The sequence below is a fragment of the Simochromis diagramma genome, unplaced genomic scaffold (genome assembly GCF_900408965.1).
Source record: "Simochromis diagramma unplaced genomic scaffold, fSimDia1.1 OVJJ01000343.1, whole genome shotgun sequence".
Lineage (NCBI taxonomy): Eukaryota > Metazoa > Chordata > Actinopteri > Cichliformes > Cichlidae > Simochromis > Simochromis diagramma.
In genome coordinates this window covers 6,069,804-6,095,103 of record NW_024386831.1, presented here as the reverse complement: position 1 = coordinate 6,095,103, position 25,300 = coordinate 6,069,804, and the positions used below count along the sequence as shown (strand labels likewise).

Sequence of the window (25,300 nt, the reverse complement as noted above, 5' to 3'; positions counted from 1 at the left end):
AAAAAACTCGAGCCACCGGGCTACGTAAAAGTGTAGAGGGGCGTGTTTGCGGTCACGTCCAGCGGGTGTGATGGCGGGAGCGTTACACAGTCGCTCCACCTCAAGTCACTACTGCGCAGACTCTGGCTCCAAATTTGCAAGATGGCAGCCTCCACAAGCGGGATATTTTGGCTTCATTTTTGCACAATGGTAGGAGGCGGTGTCGCGTCGTCCATCTTTTATACAGTCATTGCTCTAACCACAGTATGACTAAACATGCTACGATTACAGCCTTTGACCGCTTGATTTTGAAGCACCATTTCAATAAGTGTCAGCTGCGATGGATTCATTATTCACATAAAAGGGAAAAATGAAAGGGCCTGTGACTGTGCTTGCCCGGGGCAAAAACACAAGGAGTACGTCCTCAAATACTAATAGACCCACACCGACACACTAACGTGCGTTGCTTACCGTTGGCTCAGTCCCTTCACCAATTTTCCCCCTCTAATTACAATTAAAATCGTCACGCTTGTTTTTATGCAGTATAATTACACCAGCACAGAGCTGAGAATGGCTTGCTTGTTTGTTGTGGTCGCAACAAAAGGGCCTTCAATAGCGGAGGCCTGTGTCCAGCCTGACCTTTGCCAGCAGAGATGGAAAGCTGTCTATTTTCTCTGACCTGAATATTAGTAGACTGCCTCTGAATGTCATCTAGGGGATAAAAGGTTATTGGTTCAAACCCATTTTAGGAAATGTATTTCCAACGCCACACAATCCAGGGCACCAAATCGTCACATCTAACAACTTTAAGGACGAATGCGTCGTCACATTAGGGCTGTGCGATATGACCAAAATCTCATATCCCGATATAAGACATCTATCGTCCCGGTAACGATATAAATCACAAAAATGTAACATTTTCTGTAAATGTGGTGAATCTCGGGCAGCTCGACTTGCGTGAAGTGTTTCCAGCTGGGCGTCGTGTACCTGGGGTTGAGTGTTTTAACCGATGCTTTAAACTATACATTTTTAGACATAAGCTGTGACGCCCGCCGTTTTCTTTGTGAGTATAAGCCTGTTCTAACGTTTGAGTCTAAGGTTTATTTTTTAGCACCTGACGGCTCTTTTTTGCTTCTCATCCGTAAACACTCTGCATACTCTTTCACGTGATTCAATTTATTCTGAAAAGTCTCAACAGGATCTTGAGCTTTATTGTGAAAGGTTTGTGGAAACTAAACCAGCGGACACGCGATGGTTTTACCGGCGTTGTTGCTAACGACAACGCATAAAAACAGGCGCTTGTCCGTCTGTAGTGTGGTTATATTAAATATAAGAGAAAGAGAGAACTTTAGGAAATGAATACAGCCACTACAGTGACCATCAAAACGATGAAAAAATATTGCCGTAAACAGTTTATTTTGCGACACCACAAAACAAACGATAGCGTAAAATGAAGCGATAGACGTTTTTATATCGTTATATGAACAGCCCTACGTCACATAATAAAGAAATTTTCACAGAAAGTTTGCAGTCATGTGCAAAAGTAAGTACAGCCTTACATCTTCTAATTAAGAGCTCAGGACCAAAACTATTTTATCAGGAAGCTCTAGAAGATTTCCAAATGACCACAAGTTTCTAGGAGCAAATGTACGTTTTTAAAGACTTTTAAAGTCTATCTGGCCCTGACCTTTATTTGGATATTTAAACAAACATATACATATCTACAACAACAACAACACATGAAAGCCAGAAAATGGTTAAGAATCTATGATTCACCGTGTGCAAATATTTGTAGCCATCTGTCTTACCTGCAGCACATTAAGTGACACTTTGCCGGCAACTAAGGCTGAGTAATGATGTCATTCAGGCACTGTAATCTAGGGCTGCTTTTAGATTGCTGCCAACATTATTACAGGGCTTCACCTCACTGAGTAATGCAACAGGCTGCCTTGATCCGCCTATAAAGACATAACACCAAGCTCATAACATCATCGGGGTGAGACCAGAGCAACACTGTGCACCTGGACCTTAAAGCGGTATTCAAAGGTGCTGGCAGTGCAATTAAATCAATTCTATGATGGAAAACTACCACCGCGAAGACGGCAGTGGGACTGGGCTCTGATGTGGCTTGTTTATGTTTTGGTATGAGCCTACTGTGTGTTTCTGGTGTGAACAAAAAGGAATAAGAGCTCCATTAGATCTGTGCTCCCAACAAAATGTCCTTTGTTCTCCAAATAAAATACAGTTGTGGGAGAGGAAAACACTGGGGAGGGTGGATAACTGGTGTCTAGTAATAGGGCCTATAAATAGATCAAAAGCATATTTCCCTGTTTTTTTGTTTTGTTTTTTAGCCCTGCCACTAATAATCCTCAAGGCACCCTGCACTAACATAAACTTGTGATTACTTCATTAGAGCGAATTTAGATGAATATGGTTAGCCTAATGATAAAGGAGGAATTACTTTTCATATTAGGTTCAAATGTCTTACATGTCAAATATTTCAATCTTGAAAGGATGAGCTGCTCTGCACAGCTCTCGATAGATCTGTCTTGGACCATGCTCAACAAAGGAAATGCCTAAAGGTTGATTCTGTTCATCTGAACGCCGCGTTTTCAGTGGGAGAAACATTATGTCACTCATCCAAGTGACATCTCCAATGAACACCAATGATCTCCAATGGTTCAAAAATAAAATATTTTAGAAGAAGGACAAGTCACAGCATCGGAACCCAGAAATGCCCTCTTAAAATCCTTAAAACACCTGCATATTTAACTTTCCAACACCCACAGCAGTCTTCACTGTCCAAGTGTTAGTTTCTGTTTTAACCAACTGTTCAGTCCCACCAAAAAATCCTCTGAGTGTGCATCTTTGTCAGGTCAAATAAACATTCCCACGGAAGAAGCGGTGTTTGTGTGTGTTACATGTTGTGTCAGCATCTTCCTCTGCATTGAAATGCTTGCCGAGTGGCTTGTCATTGCACGGATGCTCATTAATAGAGTTTTAGCTCCCGTTGCAATCGTGTGAGAATGACAGAGAGCCTGATAGACGCAGACACAAAGACAAAAGCATCGTCGGCCTGACAAAGAGGAGATAGTTTAGCATGAGCTCAACAATCAGTGACATTTCACTGAGCTACAGCAGAGGAGCAAGAGAAAAGTCCTTATATTCGATATATGCAAATACACCTTTCATAAACTAAAATCTTTCTCAGAGTTGGAGTTAACTCCAGTTAACAAGCTTCCAAACCCACGGGTCACAGCGAGTCATATTTCTTACCCAACTAGTGCATTTATACCAGCTCATTTATCTAGCCAACACCAAGTCTAAGCAGACTCTTGCTGCTTCATTCATCTAATAGGCTGCTGCCTCTGAAAGCTGGAGAAATGAGCGTGCTACGCTGTGGTAATGGATGTAAGAGAAATCTGGTAAATTACAAAGTGGGAGGACGACAAACCTCATTTACATGCAATTTGACTGATGACGAGTGTGGCTGAACTCGGTGATCTCGCATAGATTAATTCAGGAAGTTTCCTTGTTCCCCAGAGTAAAGGCTTCATGTAGCCTCTGGTGATATGGGTATGCTAGATAATGCAGAGTTTTACGATCTTATGAGTTTATGATAATATATTTGGATGAAAACTGGGCTGTGGCTAGTCCGAGACACCAAAGCTTCCTGTCTTAACCTAAGTAAAAAAAAGAAAATCCCACTTCTATCACGTTAGGAAGCCAGTTGTTGCTTCACAAAGACTTGGCTAAAGTTTTCAAAGATCGCCTGTTGGAATATATTTCATAAGAGCAATATTTTGCGTTATTTGTCATTTCTGCTGTTTGGTCAAGAAATGCTGAACAAGATATTGCTGCTCTTGATGAGGTTCTGCTTTTAAAAGTAGGACTTCATCAAATAAATCAATAAAAAAAAATAAAAAAAAATCAGCCAATCCATTGTTCTTTCTGAATTATCATTATCAACTCAACCTAGAGCACTAAAACACAACCAGACAGCACCCAAGAGTTCAGTTTCTATTCCAAGTTATAGCCAGATTAACCACAGCCAATATAATTTCATTTCATATAGTGAAATCAGTGGCAGTTGACCAAAGATGAGAAGAGAAGACAGCTTAATATCATTAGTGTAATACATTTTAAAATGCTGTTATAGCATATGAAATCAAGCAGTGACACACCAGTCTAATGTCAAAGTGTCTTCCTCCCATTTTTCCCCTCAGCTCGCCAATGATCGGACTAAGGTTGCGTTTTCATCTTTATCTGACTCTTTAAAAGTTCACAGGTCACTCTGTGTGAACGTAGCCTTAATGTTCACTCAGTTCACTCTGTGCGGTTAAATATACCTGAAAACATAAACTTGACATTTTGCATATCAACCACCCACTCATGTATCACTCCACATCCAAAATAGCAAGTGTGTTTATCCAAAACACAGATAATGCAGCAGCACTACTGTGGCTTTGTGCGCTACAGCCAACAAGCAGCTTGATGCTAACAAAAATATCACAAATCGAGGATCTTTCCATTCCACAAAGATCTGTTTTTTATATTACATTAAAAGATGGAACACACACACACACACACACAAATGGCAATGGAAACAAGATATCTAAATATAGCTTTGCTTTTAATTTGACCAGCAACATCATTGCAATGTCATACGGAAGAAATTTTATGAAAAGCAATCTTACCTGCTATTTATTTAAGACATACTTAATAAGAAGCCAGTATGTCTCAAAAAAAGGCTTCAGATTGCACACATTCACACATGCAAGCTGCCAAGTGCAACCACAGGAGTCGACTCTTGGCAGCTGAGCAGCTCCATTGGAGCAGTAGGAGTTCAAAAGGCTTGGTGAGCGCACGGTTCAGAAGGAGGAACATAATACACTCACTTAAACAACCTTGATTTCCCCAGATGAATCTGAGTTATAAAGCCAGAAACCTCCACGTCTGAAATCGTCTTCCTCTACCTCAACAAAGTCACTTGTGCCATATTAGGAATCATCTCTTGCTGCAGACTGAATTTCATCAGTTAACTGGAGAACTGGTTGAGTAGTGCTGCTTAAAAAAATGTCAAGTCCCTCTTGGAATGGGTTGGTTTGTAGTACTGTTCAGTAAAAGCAACAGGCAGGAAGGTTTAGGGCCAGTTTGTTTCCATTATGACCTTCTGAGCAGGCTAGAAGCACCAAGGCCCCACTCAAAGTAGAGCCGTCACATGGCAGAATCGTGGCACAACGCCCTACTGCTGCTGGCTGGTGCTGATAGAGACATTATCTTCTCACAGAGGAAAGGAATGAGAGAGAAGGAGGTTTCTGTGAATTAATCATGAATAAGATGCCGTGAAATGATGTCAGCTAGCAAAACTCTGAAGATTAAGCTGCTACTTTAAATGATGTTAACCAGGATCAGATTGTTTGGGGAGTATCACAATGAGAAGACAAGAACAGTCAAAAGTTCCACAAACACAGAGGGGAAAAAAAATAATAATTTAAAGGGCATGTGCTACACTCATTTCCAGTTCCATAGTTTTGGTATTCTTCCATGCAAGATTCACATTACAAAAATCATTATTAGTCATATCCTGAATCTCTAAATATACACCTTCTCTTCCCTTTAACCCCTACCTTCATCCGATTGGCTGTTTCTCACAAACAAAACATTTGAAGCGATCATTTTATACCTCAGCTCTCAATTTCTGGTGACAAACATCCACATTTAAACTTTGTGAAAGAAGTCGATGAGTGATGTTTTGATGGCAATATGCTGTTTTCTGTCAATAAGCGCTGCTGTTATCTGCCATTAGCCTCAGTTAGCTGCTGTTAGTCCCCATTAGCTGCTGTTAGCCAGCGTTAATAAAACTGTCTTTAAAGTGAACGTAACATTGTTGGGCTCTGACGCTAAGTGAATAAACTCTCATATGATGTGAGGATGTAATCAAACTGTGGGAGCTAAAGTGTGATTTTTAGGATACCTGAGCATAATACTAGCTGGCACCGTTAGCTTATAACAGCGGTCCCCAACCCCCGGGCCTCGGACTGGGACCGGTCCATGAGTCGTTTGGTACCGGGCCGCGAGAGTTGAAGCTCAGGTGTGAAATGTATGGTTTTCAGGGTTTCTATCGGTTTTCAGCGTTATTTTGTTATCGTTTTTATCGTTAACTTGGTTTTCCTGGGTCTTTTCACGTGTGTTATGAATAAATCTTCTTTTTTTCGGTACCGGTACTAGTTTTATTTTGTTGTATTTATCCGCAACACCTTAAAGGCCGGTCCGTGAAAATATTGTCAGGCATAAACTGGTCCATGGCGCAAAAAAGGTTGGAGACCGCTGGCTTATAACCTGTTGTTGCCCTTTAGCCATTGAGTTCTCTTCTCCTCCACCTTTGGTGTTCCATGTATGTGGTCAGTTTTAGCTACATACGAGAAACACAACTATTTGCATTAATCTCTGTCCCAGCCACTGCATTTAAATATGGTGGGGCAACATGATAGCTCCCACAAACTACAAACCCAGCTCCTATGTATTTTTAAGAGATTAATTACAAGCTCATGAGAATGCATCAGTTTTCTGGAAAATGTAACTACACACTATAATTAAGAATACAAACCTTTTTATGTATTTAATAGCCTCAAAAATTACTGACAGACGGACTTTAAGCAACTGATAAAGCAGTGCAAGCATTTAGAGTCTGACAGCCGAGCTTTTAGCTCCCTGAGATTGCTCGTACATATCTTGACCATGTTTGATATGCATAACTGTAATAGAGTATATTTCTGAAAAAAAAAATCATAATTGATCCACTAAAAATAAAATAAAAGCTCCATTAGATAAACCAAGACTATTACAAACAAGTTTACAAAAGTATGAGAGTATTCTAATATCAGCGACAGTCTCTAAATATCGGTTTAGCATTAAAAACATTTCAATCTAAAAATAAACCTTCCTCTGCTAAATGAATTAGTCATTTCTAAAAGTTTATTCATCATCCATGACATTAATCAGCAAAGCAAATAGAAACCTTGTTAAATGTCAGTTTTATCAGACCTGCATTAAAACCTTAAGAGGCAGAGGTTGAGATAAGAGTGTTTAGACTGTGGTCTGAGTGGATGACTGCTTATCAGTTAATCTTAATCTATGGAACTGAGTCGCTGCAAAACCACCCAACTGTTTCTGAAACACGCAGTTTCTATTTTTAAAGCAACTTTCCTGCAAGGCAAGACCTGCTTTTTCAAACCACCAAATTGGTGCCACAAGTACAAATCTGCAGGGGAATGCCAATCATAGCGAGCGTGGCGGCTCCGTGGGGTATTTCATGCATTTTTAGCACGCCGTGGCACACAGAGTTAGAGGGACTCGGGGCTTATCCTCGGATTAATGCCTGGAAAAGTTCATTCTGCCCTGAGAGATCCAGGGTGCACCGAGTCCTTCCTAAAAGGGATTGTGTAACTGCTGGAACTTTTGATTTTGTTTTGTTCATAGAAGCAGGAGGATTACATCCTCAGAGACCCACCTGACCCACCTCCCTCTTCTCGGCTGTCCCCTGCTGAACTCAGCGGACTTCATCCCACAGCCAGATGGGAAATACAGCAGTACACGGATATTCTTTTCAGAGCTTTCTGCTGGGCAGAGGTCTTAAAGACAATGGGGCCCTCTTGCATTTCACTTCTAGATGTGAAGCCTTACGGGTTAATCTTAGAGGTCAATCGTTTTCTTCATTTCACTACTTATGCCAGACCGGACATCTGGGAAAAACCCCATAACTACATACAAGGTCAGCGCATGCTGTCATTTCATTTCTTTTCCCCACAAAGCAACGTCACATGCAGCAAGTATTAAGTTTCAGGACAGCCTCGTTTACTAGCACAGCTGCTGAAAGATTAAATAAGAAAAGAAAAAAAAAAAATCAACACAAAAGGCCGGGTATGAGAGGACGTTAAAAATCCATTACCACATTGTCACTGCTACCAAAAACAGCCCTAAAAATAATCTAATTATGAAATGATCTTTAATTACGTGAAAGAACACTATGCATAACAAAAAACACAAAACCGCAATTCAGTACCGAGCTTCTTGTTCCAGCAGCGGCAGCAGCAAAGCTCTGAATGCTTAATAAATTCTTCTGAAGGCTGCACCGCACGCTTGTTTCATCTGACAATGAGACTACTTGAATGGAATAGTCTGGAAAACTGTAGAGGGGAAGACAATCATGAAGCAGTAATCTTATTTCTCCACAGCAGCTCCCATTGTTCTCCTAAAAATGCTTCTGTTTAGTCCGGTTCAGCTCTCACTCCAATCCATCACTCCATTGAGAAATATTCTGCAGAGCCAAGGATAAATTAGAACAATAACCGCGCTGCGCGATTTGAATGCAGCAATCAGGCTCGGATAGGAGAGAGTACCGTTGTGCTCCTCCAGCTCTTACTAGATAGCAGTAGCTGCTCTGTGCACGGCTCCAATCAAGCCCAGATGAATTGAACCACCTCGCTCTGTGTTCGACTTCCCTGATAACTTCCTCTGATTGAGCTCCTGCTTAATTCACTCTGCCTCTCGACTCTGTCGACTTCAGTCATCTTTAGACAACTTTCAAAACGTTCAGACTTAAACCATCAATTAACACCCGAGCCTTCTCCGATACGGCGACACCGGCCTCTGTAAATGAGGAATCATCGGCGTGGACCGGCAGGTGTTAAGCTCCCTTTTTGAAGATTATGCTTCACTTGCAGTGGCCTGGCCCAGGCTAGCCACTCTCTTCTAATCCACCACTGCAAGCTTTTGATAGCTCCCACTGAGAGTCTTTATTACAATTTCTGATTAAAACCTGGAGCCAGAGAGAAAACGAGACAGACTGAGAAATTAGAGTGACAGAGGAGAAGGAAGGGCAAGTGAAAGAATTAAAAATTACTCCTATTTCCAATGCAGGAGCGTAAACTGCAGAGCAGCTGCCTTTGATTACCTTTAAATCTAATACTTGGGCTTAAATTTTGTTAGAGGAATGAGCTGACCCCAAAGGCCTAAACACGTATCTCATATTCTGACAGGAAACAGACCCTCCAGGAAAGACTACAGAATGAAACCCTGCATTTTTAGTTTAAAACTGCGACATTAGCACCACTACTGAAATGCTAGAACCAGACAAAATTGACGAGAGCTAAGGGGAAAAAAAAAAATCATTAAGATCATGAAGAACGCACTGTCTCGATCAGTAGAGAAAACAAAACAAAACAGTCTTATCTGGTTTCAACTCCAGCATCATTTATGAGGCGCTTATTGTGCCGTCCTTCCTGATACTGAATAATCTCTGGGATAAAATCTACACATGGCTGTGGTCATCCCAAAAACATGAATAATTCACAGCCATCTGCCATAAACCAACAGTCTAAATTAAAAAAAGACCGAGGAGGTGCGATTCCTTTATTGTGATCACTTCTTTTATTTTGTGTGTGTTTGTGTGTCTCACAGAAAGGAAGTGTGGGTCTGCTTTTGATTCACTTTATTACGTCGTCACAGGAAGTGAGACGGACTCATGTTCACACCTACAGATTTAAATAATTAGCGATTTAGAATTCGCAGTTAACCCAACCCATGCATATCTTTGCACTGTGGGAGAAAGCCAGAGTAGCAGGAGACGTAAACACGTCTCTACCTTCTCGACAATTTAAGCCAATTTATGTCTGCAGTAAATTAGAAATGAAATTTTAGATGTAAAATGTTATTATGTACAGGTGACTGTTGTATGAGGTTAGTGGAAGTCTCCAAAATGATCACGTGTGTAATTATCAGTAAGGCTGCTGGTTCTCAAATTTGGGGCCGAGTGATTATTTTACTCACAACTAAGCCTAAGACAACAGCACTAACCTCACCTTTAACCATGAGAATGGTCTGTTAAACAACGCTGCGATCATTTTATCTCCCCCAACTGGTTAAAGGCTCTTAAAGCCTCACTGCTGATTAGCACTGAAGCTCCACACCATAAAAAGCGATCTTCAGAGCTCCAGCTATCAGTTACTTTAAAGCAAGTGGTTGTCATGTTGAAAGTGATACGTTAGTCAAGAATGTCATCACACCTACTACGTTAAAGTGACTAAGGTGCTTTTGCGGACATGAAGCAGACACGTTAAGATGCCGCCAGCATTTCATGGTTTCAAGGCAAGAAAAAACTCCAGCGGGGAGTTTTCTTGGTCTCACTTTGTCAAAGTTTGTGGCTGCTTTGTTTACACATTCTGTCCAGACTGCAAACATAAAGCATAAGTACTAAACAGCAGCATCCATATCATCACAGAAGAGGAGGCTGGGGCCAGTCCAAGAGGCAAAAACAAGACTGAGACTGCACAATACACTCTGACCCAAGTGCATACAACATCCAGGATTTTTTCTGGTTAGACTCTAGAGGTCTCAAAGCTTTTTTAACCAGCTATACAAGGCCTCCAGCACCAGACGGCCCCTCTCTCTGTTTGTGTTCCAGGCCGGCGAGTCGCTATGCATGACGATTTATTGACGCAAGATCCCCCTCAGCCAGGACTGCCACCGATTACTGCTGCTGGAGAGAGGAGACGAGGGCAGGGAGAGGGGGGGTAGACAGAAGGGGAAGGTCTTGCAGGGATAAGAGAGTTTTTCTGTGTGTGTGTTCTAGCTCTGCCTCCAAGGCCATAAACCCAGTTCCAAAATGCCAAGTAGCATGTCAACATGCCAGCCTTTGCCACCCAAGTTTAAGTCAGACAAAAGGCTCTTTAGTCCTCTAAGTGGTGGTCTGAAAAAAATAGGAAATGATGATCTGTCATACGTGGAAAAAGGCTTTACCAGAACTGCACAAACTGAAGGACGACAAGGAGAAAATGAACTGCTAACATGAAGTGAAACTGAGCAATGAGAGCTTAATTTCTGAGCTCCCCAAAGAGAAGGAACGTCTGGCACTGGATGAATGCTCTGGCCTAATGCAAACACAATCATCCCTCACCTATTTTTTATTTCATTTCATAACAGCTGACACTTGTTTTTCAAAAGATTTGTCCATCAGCAGATTGTTAGCTGTGACGTAAAAATTCCACCTCCCCAAATGAAATGAAAAACATGCGACGAATACAACTCTTCCTTTAACCAAACACTGGAGAAACGTCATCAATTCAGATTTATTATGTGAAAAAAACCAAAACTGCTAAGTTAAATTTATGTCATATTCTCTGAGCATGAGCAGGGAACAGAAATGACCAAAATAAAAAGGAAATGAAACAGGAAAACACGGCCCACTCCAACGATCACTTGCATAACGCAGCGTATTTAAGAAAAAGAAAAAAAGAGGAAGAAGACCAAGAAAGAAATCAGTAAATATCTTTGGCCTGTGCCAGTTTTCCCCGTAATGTGACGACATGAATCCCCTCTGACGCAAACCCCTTTGAAAAGCCTTTTGGCAGGGACTCAACCATTTCTCCAAACACTTTTCAAAAGAATAGAAGGTGATGCCAGCAAGCTACATTGTGTCACACAGAATCTTTAGTACTGCAACAATTAATAAATGCCTGTGAAATCAATTTGCTGAACATGACCAACACAAGCAGAGCTTGATGGGAAGTGAGGACACAATGGACCTTTTGTCCAGTTAAGTAAAATAGAAAATCCAGACCTGTGCTAAGGAGGAAAAGAATATATACTTTTCCCATAACACAGCAGCTATAAATCTATTCAAAATAAACTGCCGTGTTTAAATTTTACATTTCTTATTTCTTACCTTGGCAACTGTGAGAGCTCATTGTTATGGCTGCTGTTGCTCGTGCAGACTTGATGTGGAAAGAGAGGAGCGAGGGCGTCAGCGCGCCTCTGTCGTGGTCACCATCGTTCGCTACCCAGCTCGACCAAAGAGGAACATGGGTTCATCACACTGTGCCACAGGTGAAGACCTCGTTGGACTGCTTCACCAAACAGCCTGTGAGGAGGAGATACAAAAAAAAGCGGGGGATTTCATGCAGGCGCTCATTTATCACTGCAATATGCTCCAAATTTTTAAACAAACTTAAAACAAACACGTTTATGGTTTTTGCCATTCATTTATTCCTCCCTGCACAGGCAACAAAGCACAGACAGCCCTGCATGCCAACCAGCTTTCAAAGAACTGATGACCCCAGTTCAAAGTTTCTGCCTCTCTTCAGCCCCAATTTAAATTAAATCTCTTGCACAAAACTGTCCAGGACATTCTGACACATAGTTGGTGAAAACCACTGACAATTAGAAAATAAACTGCACTGCAATTTCTGCTATTGCTGTTACAAAACAAAGCCAAGTGTTTAATGTTCAACAGCAACTTCCTAATTGTTGTAAATCTGTTATAAACAGTCTTACAATTACAATTGTTGCTAAAAGTGAGATATAAGGTGAAGAAAATGTGGCAAGAATCAAGTTAGGACACGGTCCTGAGTCGCACTTTCTCACATGCAGCACACAGCAGGAGACGGTCTGCAACAATGCTGGAAACACAGAGTTCAGTTTAGGTGAGAGTGTGTTCGGCAGGCAACACACATGGCTTGCAGAGAATTTCCCGGACAAATACCCTCTCCATTCTCACAATCGGACATCACGCAGCCTTTGCTCTGGGGAGCTGCTTCAGTAAATACTCTTTAATATTCAATCCAACTGGCTTGGAGATTTTCATTTTGACATAAAACTCGGCTCAGTTATACAGAGAAAAGTTCAGGGCAGCAGTGCAGGTGTTAGACAGCTTGGATTTGGTGGAGAAAAGCAGGAGTGGGAATTCAGTCTGTGCAGGGGCTGTGAAGACGAACTTCCACAACAGCTTGTGGGCTTACAGGACTGATGTTCTCCAATGCTGATGGTTGAACAGCCAAGGGAGCAACAGTGGGGCTAACTACGAAGAGGGAAAAAGTACAAAAAAGGCAGACTGGACATTCGTTTTCATTTTTAACACTCTGTTGTATATTTTGGCATCTCTTCTCCACAGCAGGGGCTAAACCAAAGGACCAACAACACAGCAAAGAGCAACAAGAGTAGCCCACAGGGCGGGTTGGTCCACATATTTTTGACACTGCCCTCAAGTGACAGGAGGCGGCTACAACATGTCCATGTGGGTCTTCCAAACTTTCAGTGCACGAGCAAATTTAAAACGGAGACTAAAAGAAAGAAAACGGAGTGAAAGCAAACCGGCAAGTTGTATAAGATGTTTATTTTTTTATCAAATCAAAATGATTCATTTGAACCATCTGGCTTTACTTAAAATCACAGCATGTTTACAGAGTAATGCGAGTCACTATCAGAACTGTCATCACAACGCTGCCTGAGCCACACCCAGCAAAGAGATTGAGCAGGTGTACATCGGTGATTAAGCACTGCAACAATAATACACCGCATTTTTCACATTTATGCATCAGAGCTTACCGGGGCACACGCCTTTGCAAGCATTTTAAGATTTGATCACATCTATTACTGTTACGCTGTTACCGTGTTTGCTCCCACAGTTTGCATGGTCGGCCTGGGAAAGTCACTGCCTAAATGAAAGGCTGTAGTAGAGCTCCAAATGAAATGCAAACAGAGGCTTCATGAAGGCTTAGACTCACCTCTGAGTCAACAGCAGAAGAAAGAGGGGAAGAAAACTTTTCATACTGCCTGGTGTTTGTGTGTCTTATGCAATCAAAACTGCAAGCGGTGCGCAAACAAACACACAGAGAGGCCTCTGGCTCTTCAACTTTAACCGGCAGAAACTAAAACTCACCTCTGTCACGTCTAACAGGTGTCGGCAGAGCTGAAAACAAACATGTGGTAATGAGAGCTGCAATCAGTCCGTTTAAACCCCACGGCGGCCGCAGCAAAGTGCGTCTGCGCTCCCTTCTCTTTCTCAAACAGACACACTCGCTCGCTCTTTAAAGCTGCTAAACTGAATTACTGTCACATACCTACGTTCAGTTCTGTTGCGCAGAAAAATAAAACTTCATGGAAACGTACTCCTGCCAACAGTCTCCAGGCTCTTACCTCAGCTATCAGGAATTACCATAAACACCATAACGGTCCCTTAAGTCTAGAACAAAATCATCTGAGAAACCAGATTATTAATTGCCGTCAAATGCGAGGGGAAAAAGTGTCAGAGTACTGATGGGATAACTGCCACTTGTGACTTTGAGAAAAAGATGAATGTGTTGCTATGACAAAAGTCAAAACACAGTATTTCCACTCTTTGCGTTGAGTGTGCTCTTCATAGCATCTTTCAAGCCATGGGGCAAAACAACAATGGAAGAGGTTTAGATGTCAGTCTGAATTCCTGACAAGGGTGTGTGTTTAGTTACATGTACACTGGTGACACTTGGATGACCGTGAGGGACACCGAAAATGGGTGTTGATGGATTTGCTGAGGCATGGGGTGTCAGAAAAAGTCGCCAGGGTGCCAACTGGAGGGCAGTGGAGCTATTCTCAGCTCAAACCACCTATTTTTGTCAGACGAGTTGTCTCACACACACACACACACACACACGCACGCATGCGCACACACACACACACACAATGTGCTTTTACAGTCTGTTATAGTGTGACAGCAGTGACTTTAGGCATTTTCTCCTCCTGCTCTCTCTGTTGCCAAACACATACACCGTGGAGCTCAAAGACAGGCCTTTACCGACTCCAGCCAGTTGCAGATTGTAAAGCTGATCTGTTGTCAGTTGTGATGCTACTTCCACATGACTTCATTTTTTTTCTCCTGGAATCTTAATTACTCTACGGGGATCCCATTAAAAATGGATCTTTGTACAACACTGCAGATATTTCTTTTTCCTGCACTGTGGCACCATAAAACACATCACCTGCATCTCTTCAAGCATCTCATTTTCACCGGCTAACTCGTCTGGATAAGATTTATTATTCTCATGCAGTCAAGTTTGGATCTGGAAACGTTTCATGGCGCTTGACAGGAAAACAGCTCTCAGGACCCCTTAATGGACTTCATTTCCCAAGCACTCTGAGCACTGCCGGGAGTAATCACGATAGCATAAAAATAACATGTGGTTGGATAGTGAGCAGTAAACAACAATTAAGAGACCCCTTGCATAGCTCATGAAATGAATCATTGAAAATGCATTTGCTCCATGAAGACCGCCTCAGCCTCTCAGCCCTAATTGACTATGAATTATTCAGCTGGCGATGGGATTAGTGCCTTGTATGCCATGGACTGACATGTTTCTGAGGTGTAGAGTCTTTACAGTGTGATAGCAGCTCAGTATTCTTGAAATAGATGTGGATGGCCCAACAGGAAGCTTTTTGCTTTATTATTACCACCAAGACAAAGGTAGAATATTGTAGTGTGTCTGACAGGAGCTGGTCCATCTGTGAAGTTCAGGGTGTAAAACAAGGGCTGGGTAATGTACAGCTGATATAATTTCAAAACATATACCGAATGAGACAGTTCTGTTTTATATAAGAATGTCCTTTGATGCTGAGGTATATAAAGTGTGCCCTAGATAAAGCTCTCTATGCAGACTCTCACTTTCTGGAATTTCTCCTGACGTGAGTGATAACTAAAGTTTGAGGCATTCGTTAACTGAATGTTAAAATTGCATTTGTGACTGAAGCTGATGAGGTTTCCTGCTTTATTTAAACGAGACACTAAGAACAAAACTGCTCTTTTCAAAGCCAAATTACTCAACAACAACAACAAAAAAGATTCAAATCTCATAGTTTTAGTTGGTACATGCCAAAGACCTACGAGAACAGCTGAATCACTGCACCACCACTGCTTCCAAAAAGCCTGAAACCGTCATTGCTTTGAAAAGGTAGATTGTGGTCATAAGAATTAGAACCTGTACTCCATCACTTTTGGGTGCGTAAACCCTAAAACAGGTCTTGCATTATATCTGCCTGCGTGCACCTTCACAGAAATGACTGCTCTTATTTTGACAGTAGTTTTGGCACAGTGGACAGGAGCTTAGTCCTGCTGGAAAGTAAATCAGGATTTCCATGAAGTTCATCAGCAGATGGAAGCATGAAGAGCTCCACAATCTCGTGGTAGAAGGCTGCACTGACTTTGGACTTGATGAAGCACAGTTGACCAACAGCAGCCAACTCCAGCAGATCACACCCCAAAGCATCACAGAAACGTCACGCTGGACTTCAAATCCATTGGATTCTGTGCCTCTTTACTCCAAAATGTACTTTTATCTGAAAAGAGCAGCTAGACTACTGAGGAACAGTCCAGGTAAGACACTTCTGACAGTGTTTCTGGTTCAGGAGTGGGTGGATATTTGGATGAAGACACCAGCCTCGTCCAGTGGAAGTTCTTTAAATCATCTTTTCTTTAAAGTCCTCATTTTACTGACACCTTTCCCTTCACATCAACTTCAATACAGCACACAATGTTCCAGATCAAAATGCAAAACAGTAACCGAGTACATGTTAATGAAATGACTGGAGATAAAAATCATGAGACCAACCTCGAGACCTGGTACCGGAGTTCTACACAAATTCAAATAACATCACGGATATTGCATTAAAAGTCTTTTAAATTAAGCGACTTTAAAATGTTTTAAATGCAGCTACGGTGAAGGCAAATCATTACTAAACATTCAAGCCTAAAGTGGTGGAGGTCGTGGTTAAAATACAGTGTTTTATTTCTCAACAACATACCATTTTAGCATTACTTCTGTTCATGTACTGACTCATCTTCAGTCACTGTTTTTATTACTGGGTTAACGTCACAAAATGCTGGAATTCATCTAAATGTCAAATAAAATATCCCGACGCGGGTGAAGCACACCAGCTAAATGCCCGAAAATTCACTTTTCCAGCATCCTCAGCTGATGGTTGACTCAACCAGATGCAACCTTTTATGTTGAGTTATTTTTTTAAATTAATAGTTTGAGAATATTAATGCAACTAGGAAGGGAATATGAACCAAAATTCCCATCACAAGAACAGACAGATTACCTGAAATGGTCTTTCTTTTGCCTATTAAAAAAAATGGCTATTTGCACAATGGCTGAGTGTGCAGGCCTATCCATCACAGGTACCAAGCTCTAACCCAACACAGCTGTGCTATTAATAGACACAATCAGTGAAAGGAAAACAAAATGGGCACTAATAAGGATGTCTTTCCAAACTGCAAACCTATTGATAACCGATTTCAGAGCACTAGGACGGGTTCCAAGTCAGGAGGAGGTCCTGGAAAAACACAAAGAGCTAATACGGGTTATTATTAGAGTTGCGAGGCACCAACAGGGTGTAAGGGGCTGAACTGTGGGAGAATAATTCACAGCCATGAGTTCATTGGGTGACCACAAGAACTCATCAAACCTCAAAATCACATCAGTTGAGGATGAGAGCTTCTGTATGGCCGCCCATTAAAATCCCAGCATCCTTCTTGCTGCTTTCAATCTTTGTCTTCTTTTCGGGCCAAAATCCATTTTCTTTGATTAAAGTGAAATTTCAATCTATACTAATGAACAAGTCTGAACGTAACAAAGCACTCTTCTGCTAATAATAGAAAAGTCCTAGCACGCACAGCTGTCTTTCCTGGAAGGTTAACATCAACACACCTGTACTGAAAGTTTTCTGGATCAAAATATAAGCAATGTGTGCTGATTTTATCAGGTTGCACGTTTCCCTACGTTCTTACTGGTTTAGAAAATCCAAACATTAGCACACTGATACTGTAAATGGTAAATGGGCGGATTCTTCTATAGCATTTATACAGCCATTTGTTTTTTAAAGAAATGTTAGAATCGTGCAAACAGTGACAACACCATTTTTGATTGGACTATATATAGCATATAGTGCAAAAAAGTAATTGTAAAATATGTATGTGACAAATATTTTAAGATTGTCTTAGGGAGCACCAAAACACTAAAACATGACAGTGGTCATTATAATGTTACAGACAGGCAAGAACGATAATGCTATGATTTCATTCTTAGCCCGCTACCTTAATGACAATTTTAAGCCAGGAGACAAATGTTATCAATTTTGTCTGTCTGTAACATCATAATTAATAACGTAACAGATGGCTAACATTGCTATCAAATAAAAATACCTTCAGCTGAAAGATCCACCTTTGATTTGGCAAAGATTTTAATACCAGATGCAATTCCTAAAGCAGCGCTCCCAATTAAGGAGGCATGGGACCAACACCAACACTAGGCGTACACTAGTTTGTGATCCCCTGAGGCTGGGTTTGTAACTCCTAATAGTTAAGCAACTAAAATTATTGTTTGGTGGCCAAGTTAACATTTATGATGGTTCATGACCTCTCAAAATTGTTCAGTGTTGTGGACATCGAATACTTCAGCTGCTGGTAAGGGGAGGAGCTGTGTACCTACCTGTCTGCAACTGCTCTGTGTGATGTTTTGTGTCAACTGGAGGAGGCCAAGATGCTGTCATTTGTATTGGTACTGCTGCAAATGATAACATAATCACAAAGTAATTTGCAGTATTATCAGTCAAGTTAGTATCTGAGAATCTATTTTTTTGACAACCGTAACAGAGGTAGGAGGTGTTGTGGAGGGAGGGAGTAGTCTGCAAGCATTGTGTGTGCATGCTTGCTTCCTTAAATTCATTCATTCAAATATACTTCACGCAAGTAACTCCAACTCTGACTTTAAATCAGTAAGCCTGGCACAGCAGCAGGTGAACCGGTTGTCCATGTGCTCCAGGTCATGGTTACAGAAAAAGGTTACAACTGCTGACGAAGAAGGACCACCACTGCCAGCGTCAGTCCCAGATGGTGATATTGAAGTAAATACAGATGTAGAAGACTCTTGGTGCATAAGCAGGTGAGTGGCATTGAGGACCGCTATAACAGCCAGCCAGCCGACCTGTGCGGAAAACCCAAACTGTTAAGGGCAGCAACAAGGCGGCTAGCAGCAGAAGAATGAGAAAAAGCGCAAAGGGATCATCTACTAGTAAAGTGATGGTGTCATTCCAACAGACAGCTAAAGAAATTATAATGAAAAATATACTGCTAATATACTGAGGCCGTTAGACCTACAGCCGCGCAAGTTTACGTGTGGAAAACACTGAATGGTTAGCATGTGCCAACTTTAACACTGTCAGATACCGAGAAGCAACTTTTGCCATCTGCATCTAGTTTTCTAAATACACATGGCACAATGAAGGTTATTGAAGTGAGACTAAAACCAACATATGGTGATTAAGAGGAATTAAAATCTAAACTACACTCATTTGAAAAGCAACTGTCAACTGCAGTTTTGGTTTGATAGACAAATTACTATTTGGACCATGCTGCTTGAGTATGAAACCAAAGCTCCAATGCCATTTACAAAGTCAATCAGTGTAACGTAAACAACATGTGAACAAACAGGGATGCCTGTCCCAAATACCAACCACATGCTAACTGATTTTAGAGGTTCAAAGTCAGGACAAGAACAAAAGAGCTAAACAGGGTGTTTTTATTGGAGTTTTGAGGCACCAACTGGGGATAGAGCTGAATGTTGGAGAATAGTCAACAGCAGTGAACTCATACAGCACCCAAAGGGGGTCAACACAAGGATTCATCAAGCTTCAAATCACATCAATTGAGGCTGAGAGCTTCTTTACAGTTGGCCATTGAAAATTCACAGTCCTTTTTTTACTGCCTTCAATCTTCCTCTTGTTTACTTTTGCTGTTTTTCTGGCCAATATCCAGCTTCCTTTCTTTTTATAAACTTGCACAACAGTAAGCCAAATGAGAAAAAACAATGTACTGTAACCATCTGTTGACTGGTTGGCTGCTTTAGTTGAAGGATTCATGTGCAGCCGATTTCCCCAAGTGTCATTCAAACTATATTAGTGTCTTCTCAAACACTGTGCAATCAAGAGAAGGACAAAATAAAAGAATAAATGAATACAGACTGAAATCAAAGATACAGTAGTATTCAGAACGGCAGTGAGCTGGTGGAACGACCTTCCCAGTTTACAAATTCCTACTGGGTGACTGTGGATTGCTGGGTTTTATTTGTCTCCGAGCACAACAGTCGCGTTAATAGAACCCATTAGAATCCATTAGTGTGACAATGTCCACAAACTGTCCACAAACAAGCAAACTTTCTGAGCGCCAGCTTGTGCTAAATAATAGAAGGAAATTGGAAAGTCAGACGCGGAATTTCACAAAGCACAATGGAACCAAGATAAATGAGCTTATTAAAGAGATTAAAAGAGGCAAACTTAGGACACAAGTGCTCATGAACTTTGGTAAGGTAATGATGTAGGTAGCCCGTGTGCTTGCTGGTCTAAGGTCACTTACTGCAACTTCTCTTATGTGCGCCTTTCTCCTATTTTTGTCTACATTTCTCTTGTTTCTTGATTTTACACATTTCTCCTGTTTGCTATTTATATTTTATCCCAGCACAGTTGATGCGGAGCACCTACATTTTCATAGTCCATGTACAACGACAATAAAGGGCTATTCTAGTCTATTCTACACATCTTGAGATTTCTGTACTCCTCTGAGTATACTACAAGCCAACATGGAACTTAGAGGTTTGATGCATGTACTCCCTATGATATTAATGCGTAGTACTGAATCGGGGCCAAGATGTACAGCTGTTATACATCCACTATATCTTTCCGTGCTACACCCTCCTTGGCGCAGTGATGATACCAGCTGGGGGACAAATCATACAAACAAAGCTTCTCAACAAGATTTTCTTCTTTGTTGGAATCTCAACTATTTTGTTCTGCATGCTTTACTTCCATCTATACTGTTTGAGTTTGTTTTGGCTCTTTCACAAGCGCTTGTTGATCAGTGCATCATTTCACACTGCATTCCTATTGGTCAGTTGGTAGTCAGCAGTCACACTGTGAAATGCTTGTCCTACACTTCTGGTACTTTATGAATTTTGCCTCAGGCTTGGTTGGTTTAAAGACCAATATAACTTTGAACCTCTCTTATTACGTGACTTAGTACCATGAGTTTGGAGTAACGACCAAAAGATATCAGCATGACATATCACCTGTCTTGTTAGTCAACTTTTGTCTGGGAAACTCCAAGAAAAAATAGAGGCTGAATCAACTAGATGATTGAAGAAAAATAACAAAAAAAACCCTCTTTTTCCTTGTACTTTCCCAAAACCAGCATTTTAATCCTCCTAATAGAAATACAAAACAATCTCACGGTACACTCTCGGTTCATACTCAAACAAACAAAAGCACAACTTGCAGGCCATCATATAAAAGCCTTTTCCCTGATGAAAAGATGAAAAGACTGGTTACTTTGCATTTACCCCAATCAGCCCAGTGTTAGAGACAGACAGAAGTTCTCTTTTTCTTTACTGTCAAACCCCAAGTCCTGCTTGAAAATGCAGACTTCCTAATATTACAGCCTTTTGCACATGGCACTAACTGCAACAGATTCCTTTAAAGTGGACATATTATGGCTGACATAATAACAATAGCGGGACTTCCAGTCTGTATCGTGCTATTAAGTCTCATTTAGCTTAAATATTACAAGAAAAAAAACCTATTTTCTTAAACACTAACGCCTAAGATCCAACACCCTCCAGCAGATATTGGGCAAGAGGCGAGTTACGCCCTGGGAAGGGCGCTGGTCTATCGCAGAGCTAACACGTGCACATGTCTTTGGATTGCACAGGGAGAACACCCAAATCCCACACAGAAAGGCCCCGGCTGACCAGCTGTGAGGCATCAGTTCTTACCACTGCACCACCGTGCTGCCCACATCAAAATCCCACATTGCACAGTACAATTAGGAATAATTCAGTTCCACAAACACAAAAGTCTAAAATGTGAGACAGTTACTGCAGGTGTTTAAGCCATGCAGATGTTTTGTTAGATGGACTCACAATTAATTTACAGTGATTTAAAAACTCTCAGTTATCCTTTAAGTCCTTAGTCCAGGTAAAGCTGTCGAAAGGGGAAAATCAAATGTGCAGGTGACTTTTTGTCTTTTAAAGTCAATACAAGCAATACAACAGGTGTTTCATTTGAAATCTGACCAGATTATTTATGCTTCTCCTGTAGCTTACTGTACACCCCCATCACGGAGATGCAGATACAGATGGATACAGAGCATCTGGTCAAAATCCAAGAACTGTCTTGGGTGGGTCGATCAACTCTGGTAGGGTCGTCCTTGCCAGAAAGCAAAAGGGTCGGACTCAGTTTCGCACTCACATTCTACAATAACCCACACAAATCATCATCACTGGTCTACAAAGACTAAAATCCAGAGGAACTGCAAGATATTTCACACCCCATGATCATTACAAAGAAAACAAAGTGACTTAGATAATAATAACTGAAATCATTACCACGCACTACAACCATGTCAACACTTCCTCTTTGCATGTAGAATGCAAAATGGCAGTAATCGCCACAAAGAAAAACTTTGTGCAAATGCAAAACCATTTATTTCAAACAAAAACATTTTTTGTGGCGGCTTTGCGTTGCAATCCAAAACGCCATAATATGGTCTTCCTCTGGAATTTTTCATGTGGCCAAAGAATAATTACAGGCTGCCAACCCCGTGGAGTTTTATTAGGCATGTTTAGAGTTTGTTTTGTACAACAAGACTTCGCATATGCTTCTTAAAGGGGACACCCATCCTCCAACCATCTTATTCTCCCACTTATTCCAGCTCAATACTTGGACTCAACTCCTTAGAGAAGTCACTTTTCCAACGTTCAAATAACCCTTATTTATCCTACAGTAGGCCTTGGTGTAACCTCTCAGGTTATCCACTGTCTGAACAACCCATTTAACTCACTCCCCAAATCAGCTTTCTTCTGGTTGGCTGCCCATCTCAGTCAGAAGGTTCAAGTTTGCAGCTGCTGTGCTCACAATCAGTGCGGCGTGTCTGAGATTACATGACATCACGAGAAGCCAAGAGTGAAAAACAGTCTAGAGCTGATCGTTCAGAGATGCCAGAAGCCCGAGCGTTCGGCTCACAAACATTTATTTCTTTTACACCATCATCTTCACTATGCTGTTACCTTCAAAGGATTGAGATCATGATGTAATGACATCCGTCATCACCAAACAACTGAATGAGACCACACGAGGACGTTTTGAAGCTACAGAAGATCAGACATGCCTAACGAGTTCTCAGTCACAGACACTGCTGAACACCAGCTCTTAAAGAGTAAGAATATAACAGGCAGCAGGCTGTAGAAAGAGATCCTGCCATAATTCAATGATCCTGTTTTACATCTTCACCAGTCTGGCCTGTGCTCTCGGCAGACTCATCCTTTAGGAGGACAACTCAGACATTTCTTTAGTGGACTGCTGTGACCTTGTTCCCGTGGGGCCTGGAGTTTACAAGCATGCGCCAGCAGTGCTCCAGAGCTTGTAATGCTGAGGGAATAGTTTCCACTAGTGAAGGCTTACAGGAGATTTAGCAGAGCACAGGCACAGCCCTGCTGCTGCTGCTCCGCTCTGTTTACACTTCACCGAGACAAAGTTTACAGCCAGAACTGCGGCAGCGCGGTCCGACCTCAGCAGAAACCTCCATCACACGCACGCACACGGACACCCGTGCTGTCTCTGTGTTACTTGAGGAACTATGGAGCAAAGCGGTGCGTTTAACTACAAGAACAAAACTTTATGTGAGCTCGAACAGCTCCGCTGAAAGCGCGGCTGTTTGCACCGAAACCTCCCCAGAACATCTGGCAGCCCTTCGCTGTAACCTCAAACTCATCATGAAGGCAGTGTGCCAACACGAGGCAGAAACAGTGAATACGCGTTAATAACAGTCCGCTTCTCACCGCAGTCTGACTCTACCGAGCTGAAAGCTGAGCAACAATGTTGCACAACACACTGTTTTTGATAACCTACTACAAACTGCTGAAAGTGAGCAACAACGCTTCTATTGCGCAACACTCACGGCTTCCTTCAGCTGACTGTAAAACACCCCACAAACCCACACGAAACAGAGTAAAGTGGAGTTGCCCCACGACTGCAGCTCACTTCGGGGAGACGCAAAGCGCAGCGACCCCAGAGATAAACATCGCTAACTTTTTTTCAATCATGTGCCTTAAACGTTCAAAGCAAACACTGTTTATTTTTCCACAAACACGGAACAGAAACAGTACCTGAACCGAGCTGTGCTGGCCGGGAGCTGTTGCTGTTCTCCCGCTGCTTAACAGCATCCACGGAGCAGGGTTTTAGGACCCGTCGGTGCCGTTAAAAAAAAAATCACTCATCCAACAGATCCGCCATACTGAATTAATCACGTGTCAGACAACCCCCTGTGTTTCCGTAGGAGGCGGGGTCTGCGGGCAGTATGATTGACAGCTGACGGGAAAATCTCTAAGTGGACACGAGGTAAGACCACCATTCTGACACACAGGTATCATCACCCGTCCTTATCCTCCTTTACTACCAAGTACATTAAGCTTTTTTTTATTTTTAACTTGTTTAATGGGGTTTTTATGTGTTTTACATTCAATAGAGGATTCATTTGATATCCAAGTATGTGCTCAGCAAAGACGTATATGTCCTAATTTTGTTTAAATTACAATAAACAGTAAAACAGCTCCTGAGTGCTGATTCAAACCTCTAGTATTTTTAGGCAAATACCAAAGTACAGGCCAAGCAAAACCCAGCCTGCACTAAAGAAACAAGGTTTCTAATGTCACTGGAATGCTCGGCACTCCTCTTACTTTAATATATAACACAAACAAGCCTGTACTTTTTTTTAATCAGGAAAAGTAATGCACCCACTGGTACCGAAGAATGGAATCCCCGTGCGAACTCAGTCTGCTGTTTCAGTTGGTTCTTCCCACTCCGGGACGACTTTCCCAAACTGCAGATAACATGTGTCAACTTGTCACACGCAGTAGCTGGTTTAATACTTAGGTGGAGAGATATGTGGCAACAGTAGATTTTCCAGAAGGGGTTGGAGGACTGCAGTTGCCCTCCTGGAAGTGAGCTTTCTAAAACCATATACACTTCAAATTACACACACACACACATATATATATATATATATATATATATATATATATATATATATGTGTGTGTGTGTGTGTGTGTGTGTATGTGTGTATGTATAAAGCTGCCTTATAGTGTCCAAGGAGACGTTCAATAGCCACAAAACCACATATGTAACTGATATCTGCACAGCACCAAAAGGCTTAATTCTCATCAGGGGGTAGTGCTCTTGATTCCCCTTGTTTGTTAAAGGAACACTTCCGTAAGCTGAGAAGTGCAACTCCAACTTCCTCTAACAAACTGGAGCATGGCATACATCTGTCTCATAGTTTTTCCTCTTCAGTCGCCACCAGTGTTGGTCAAGTTACTTGAAAAAAGTAATCAGTAACTAATTACTGATTACTTCCCCAAAAAAGTAATCCCGTTACTTTACTGATTACTTCCCCAAAAAAGTAAT

At 41.6% G+C, this 25,300-nt stretch overlaps 1 protein-coding gene across 4 annotated transcripts in view; it reads right to left on the bottom strand.

Annotated features, from left to right (window-relative positions):
• hdac4 (histone deacetylase 4) overlaps positions 1 to 24,719 on the bottom strand; it is a 119,663-nt gene extending 94,944 nt beyond the window's left edge. The window contains exons 1-2 of one of the 4 annotated variants that reach the window (XM_040027682.1): positions 24,634 to 24,719; positions 11,705 to 11,899 (exon numbers count right to left, since the gene is read on the bottom strand). In XM_040027682.1, the coding sequence (XP_039883616.1) occupies positions 11,705 to 11,726 (22 nt within the window). In that variant the 5' untranslated portion in view covers positions 11,727 to 11,899; positions 24,634 to 24,719. Of the gene's footprint in view, positions 1 to 11,704; positions 11,900 to 24,002; positions 24,143 to 24,633 lie in introns of those variants that run through there. The other 3 variants (XM_040027681.1, XM_040027684.1, XM_040027683.1) reach the window with 3 other exon arrangements.
• Between the last annotated feature and the right edge of the window lie 581 nt (positions 24,720 to 25,300).